The 5,911-nt window shown below is 43.2% G+C and overlaps 1 protein-coding gene across 2 annotated transcripts in view; it reads left to right on the forward strand.

Moving 5' to 3' along the window:
* Positions 1-5,911, forward strand: part of MBOAT2 (membrane bound O-acyltransferase domain containing 2) — a 147,074-nt gene that overhangs the window by 65,875 nt on the left and 75,288 nt on the right. The window contains exons 1-2 of one of the 2 annotated variants that reach the window (XM_045286896.1): positions 214-261; positions 2,524-2,619. Coding sequence is in view for 1 of the 2 variants with exons in the window: in XM_004696015.2 (XP_004696072.2) it covers positions 2,524-2,619 (96 nt within the window). In the remaining variant the exon portion in view is untranslated. Of the gene's footprint in view, positions 1-213; positions 262-2,523; positions 2,620-5,911 lie in introns of those variants that run through there. The other variant, XM_004696015.2, reaches the window with a different exon arrangement.

Raw genomic sequence — 5,911 nt, forward strand, 5'->3', positions numbered from 1 at the left:
GAATGATGAGGGCAATGAATGTACAAATGCACTTTACCCAATTGATGTGTGTATGGATTGTGATAAGAGTTGTATGAGCCCCTAATAAAATGATTTAAAAAAAAAGAAAATGCTTATGCTGGACGATGAAGGCAGTGTACAGATAAAGTTAAATTAGTATGTTCATGTCATGTTCAGACCACTCCTGAAATTGAGCTAACCAAGATCACCTTGAAAACAGAAAGAGAAAGATTGGATTGGATTTCAGTTCATTAAAACAAGGTACCCGTGTTTTGAATTTTTATCATATTCCGTTCAGGGTCTGATCCTTTCAGAGGTGTTTCCTATTTTCTTTCTTGTCTAGGAAGAATACTTTTTTTTTAGCTCCCCTTCATGTTTCTAGTTCATTAATTCCCAGCATCCCTGAATACTTTCTCATGAACAAGTTCCACTCTGTGTGTAACAATTAAGTGAATAAATATTTTAGAAGTGATTTCACTTTTTGGAAAGAGGCTTAGTAATTCAACATTCATGCTTAAAGGAATAAGAGAATGTTCTGTTCATATACTTTTGAATTGTTATTGAAAAAAGTAATTGCATCAGAATGCTTTGGGCTACAAACCATAGAAATACAACTTGTACCATTTAATGGTATAAACAGTCCAGAAATTGTTGCCTCTCAAAGCAAAACCCCTGTGACATGGCAGCTACTACTGGACAATTCAGCAACGCAGGCTGGACGGGGACATAGGAAACCCAAGTTCTGTTAGTGTTTCGTTGTCAGCATGTTGCCTGTTTTCAGCCTGGTCCTCTGCTGACCTCGAGACGGCTGCCATCCCTGCTGAGATGACAGTAGCACTCGGGGCACTGTAAGAATGACAGGAGCCTTTCTCCAAACTGCCATGTTCCATAGTCCCAACCCAGTTCGATGCCAGGCAGGCGGAATGAGATCACAGGGGCTGTATTTACTCCTTAGCTGGGAGTGGTGTCACCGCCCCAGAAGTCTGTACACAAACAAAATTGGAGGATTGGGTTCTTTAGCAAGGACAGGTGGACAGCTGTTGTACAGAAGACAGTCACCTGTGCTGCCACCGTGTTGCATCATGGTGAATGACCTCCGTGGTTCAGGCAGCAGACAGGCTCCTGGGAGCGGCTCGCTCATGAGCATCTGGTGGAGATCTGCTTTTTTGTAAGTGGGGCGTGGGGCTCAGAAGCTAAGCAGGTGGGAATCCTAACAAGTAACGGGGCCGTTATTTACATCTGTGTTAGGCCTGTCTGGATTTTTTTTGCATGTGTATCATTCTTTTTTTTTTTTTTCGTGTGTATCATTCTATTTGATGATATTCAAACTCACTGACTGTACCACTTACAGCAATAGCCTGTCCTTGTGGTGCTGCTGCTGCTGCTGTTAGGTGCCTTTGTCTGCTTTGACTCACGGCCATCTTACTGACAGCGGAGGAAGCACAGCCCCTGTAGCACCCTGTGTGGTCGTCCATCTTTTTCACCGCCCCTCTACTTTACCAAGCATGATGTTCTCCAGGGACCAGAGTACGGGAGACTAAGTCTCGCCTTCCCTGCCTCTAAGAAGCACTCTGACTGTACTTCTTCCAAGACAAGTTTGTTTGTCCTTTTGGCATCCGTGGTGCTTACAGTAGTCTTTGGTGGCACCACCATTCAAATTCCTTGATTCTTCTTTGATCTCCCGTGTTCCGTTCAGCTCTCACGTGTGAGGCCATGGCAGACACCGAGGCTTGGATTGGGTATACTGTGGTCTTCATAGTGACCTCTGTGCTCGGGATCACTTGACAAAAGTCTTGCACAGGTTTGCCCAGTGAGATATTATGGGAAGGTGGTGCACTCCTATATTGTCTTGGGCGAGTTTTCTATTGCTGATGTGTGAACTAGAAAAACTGAAGCGTTCAATTTCAAAACAGGGCTTTCACTCTTCCTTGCAGTCTGCCGCAAACTAGAAAACAACCCAGTTTGATAAGCATGTGTATCAGGAATGCATTCAGTTTCAGATTACAGAAAAACAAAAACAGACCAACCACGTACTACGTAGGGTTCTCTGGGAAAGTAGGGAGGTAGCAAGTAGTCCAGGGCCCATGGAGCAGGTCAGCCGTGTCTCTCTTCTTGCCCCGCCTGCTGTCCCCAGCCTGCTGGCATGCCACCTCGTGGTTCTCAGATTTGGTTACAGTGCCACCAGGTTCATATTCTATGCAGAAGGACAGCGAAAGAGAGAGAGAGAGAGAAAAAAACTATGCCAGCTGTCTCCATTTACCCCCTTTCAAGAAACCGTTTAGAACTGTGCGTGGAAACAATGAGTAAAGGCAGGAATTCAATGCATTCACCATTGAAAGTGGTGAAAAGGGTAAACTGTGCAGTTACTAGTAAATGGGTTTTCATGTTTATAGACAAAACTGTAGAAGACGCCTAGTCATGCTTGATTTCTGAACTATAGTCTTTGGTTACTTTAACATGTACTTCTCAACACAATGAATTCTGTATGGATTTTCATTAATCTCACTTATTTTTATTTTCCAGATACTGTTTTTTGTTTGCTTTAGGCTACCTCACAGTGTGCCAAATTACTCGAGTCTATATCTTTGATTATGGACAATATTCTGCTGATTTTTCAGGGTAAGTTAAAACTGGGCATCGGTAACCTGCTTGACTAATTTTCACGCGATGGTTAAAGAGGAAAACAGTTGGATTTAGTTGTTAAAATGAAACCAGTGCTCGCCATCGCAGTGCAGCATTCCTCTATGGATTCAGTTTTCCTTCCTGTAAAGTGGTCTTGTGTTTTGCTATATAGGCCATACAAATAAATAACCCGCATTTTTAATGTCCTTATGTAAAATTTCTAAACATGTTGTAATTAAATTTGCTATATTAAATTCTGATGTTAAAATCATTTTCTAATTCTGATAGGAATTTATGTAATCATTTATAACGATTAGAAATAAGCATCCATTCTCCCCCTAACCCCCTCTTCACCCCCCAGCTCCCACCCCCAACCCGGTCCAGAGGCTGTTTCCTTGCTTCCTCCTATTTGTTCTCTTAAAGCCTTTCCTGAAAGCCATTCACCTGCTTCTGTCTGCGGTCTAACGGCCTGTTCTTACAGCTTAGCGTTCCACAGGACTTTGTTTGGGTCCTACGTCCTTGGCTAGCGTTGTTGGTCTCTGTCATAGGGAACACATTTGAGTGTGTGTTTTATTTCTGTGCATTTCACGTCTGTGGCATATTTTATGTTCAAATATCAATATCGATGTGAGCCGTATAAATCACATCTGGCTTTAGGGTCTTCAGAAGGGATTGATTTCTTCTCTGGCCCTGAGTGGGTCTCTGCCCTGAAGCTGAACTGATTAAATGTCTTTTATAAGATAAAAGCCATGAAAGCCCTGGGGAACTAACTTGGTCATTATCTTTCTGAAAAGACTTCGCTGTGCATCAGGACTGGATAGCCTTCTCTGCTGACCAGGACAGGAAACCTGCTGGATTTTAAGCCAGCCTGGAGTTGTCCGTATAGAAGCAATGATGGCTCAGACTCACTGCCATTGAGTCCGTTCTACTTCTTTTTTTGGTGGTGGGGGGGGGGGGATAAATAAATTTGGAAGGAAAATCATGGCATTTCTAGGAGAGGACATTGTTCAACTGTAGAAATGCACCCAGGTTTTTCTTGTTTTAAAAATAGTTTTCATAGTATACACTTCACATAGCATGTAAGTGAATCATTCCTTCCTGTTAAAAAGATGTGTGCAGTCATTATCACTATCCGTGTCAGAGCATTTTCTTCTTGTAGTCATGGTCGTTAGCTCCCCGTTGTCCCCACCCTCCCCTGCCAGGCCCCTAGGCCAGTATCGGTCCAGTTACTGTCTCTAGATACCCACCTGTTCTGGATGACACACACAGGAAATCCTACAAAACACAAACCAGAAGTGAGCAAACCCAACAACAGTGACTAGGAGAAAAAACAAACAAAATGAAAGCAGAAAATATTACAAACTGAAACCACTTTAAAATTGGGTAGGAGGGAGAGCAAATGGTAGGAGGTTTCATTTTTACCTAACTCCATAGCAGACTTTACAGTGCTGTTTGTCTGATAGCATCCTTCGACTGTGGTCAGAGGAAATCCACCTGAGGGGTCCTTATGGGGACACTGTAAATAGATTTTGGGCTTCCACTGTCTTCCATAGCCTGCTCCAAACCAAGTGTTCACAATTTAAGCTCTGATACCATTCTCGCCTTCATTTTTGGATGTTGTTATTTACAGCCCTCGAATCACACAGGCTGGTGTGCTTCTTCTATGTGGATTTAGGTGATGCCCCACTTAATGTTTGAAGGCAAGCCTTTAAGACCCCAGCACTATTCTCCTGCAAGCCGGTACCATCTGGTGCCTTTACCAAACTTGCTGTAGCACCACATCTTCAGTGATCACTTCATGAGGAAGAGCATCCAGCAGGGCCATGTTATAAGAACTAATTGTTCTTATATTGGATCTAGAATTCTCGCCCCAAATACATCCATACAGTTAAAAGATTATGTATGCTTCTGGTTCCTTTTAGACCCACCATTATCATTTTATGATAGAGAACATTATAAATCATCCCCCTAGTAATTCTGTTGATCTCACTTACTGCCAACGAGTTGATGCCATCTCATAGAGAGCCTCTAGAACAGGGTTGAACTGCCCCTCTGGGTTTCTGAGACTGTAACCCTTTAGGAGAGTAGAGAGCCTCGCCTTTCTACCGAGGAGCAGCTGTTGATTTCACCGTGGAACCGCAGCCCAATGTGTATCCATTACGCTACCCGGGCTCCTATGGAGAGTGTCATTACTTTAGGCAATGGTGTAGAATTTAAAACATCGAGAAAAGGAAATCACATAAGAATAGGCCAGCTCCAGGCCAGAGCACATGAATTGTTGTGACTGGACACTGCTTACACAGACAAAGAGGGGCTGACAGAGCAAAGCTTTCAGTAACCCTCCTTCAGAAAGGCAGAGCCATTCCTACCAGGTTAATACATGCCATGAGAGTGCAAGGAGGGCATTAAACTGGTAAATGTAGGGTACTCACCACTGTTGTTATGAGCTCAGAGGAAAACCACTCCTATGAAACAAGATGAAATCTGTATTCTCCTCAGTGAGATGAACTCTTGCCACATGACAAGCTGAAAATACTGAATTCCTCAAGGCTTACATTGTGCTTGGATCCACAGTCAAGACCCTTGGAAGCAGCTCTCAAGAGATGACATGGTGTGTTGTTGTGGGCACATCTGCTGCAGGAGACCTCTTTAACGTGCTAAAGAACAAGGCTGTCCTCTTGAGGACTTTACGGAAATGTATCCATTCTTACTGGTGTGCGACTCTCACATGTGTATGACGCCATTGAAAATACCAAGCCCTCCAAGATCAGAGAAAGGAAACGCATATTTGGGCTAAAGTTCTAAGCACCCCACTTGCAGAAGGCCTTGGATGACAGTGAACGCCCAAAGTCAGCCTCCATGGTACATCCTGAGACAATTGACCGGGTCTGGAGAAGCTGGCCACATACAGAGTACACCGGACAATGAATCATTGCAGATACTAGCACGTAAAGATTTTAACATCACTTGTTTTTCCCTTTAAACCATTCTTCTTTTTTGCTATTTTCTTATCAGCTTTTTCTTGGATTGAAACAGAAACATGTCACCAATGTCACTGAACGAGTTTTATAGGAATTATTAAATGAGAACCTAATTTGTGTAGACGTTCACTGAAAACACAATAAAATTGGATTTAAAAAATAGACAAGTCTGTCCTAGATTCCCTGTGTTTCCAATTCCCATCTGTACCGCTTTGCATCATCTGGTCTAACCAGGTCTGCAAGGCAGAATTGGGGTCCTGGTAGTTGGGGGGAGGAAGCGTTTAAGAACTAGAGGAAGGTTGTGGGTT

Source organism: Echinops telfairi, unplaced genomic scaffold (assembly GCF_000313985.2).
Source record: "Echinops telfairi isolate 266 unplaced genomic scaffold, ASM31398v2 ScPeMD7_9;HRSCAF=40, whole genome shotgun sequence".
Classification (NCBI taxonomy): Eukaryota; Metazoa; Chordata; class Mammalia; order Afrosoricida; family Tenrecidae; genus Echinops; species Echinops telfairi.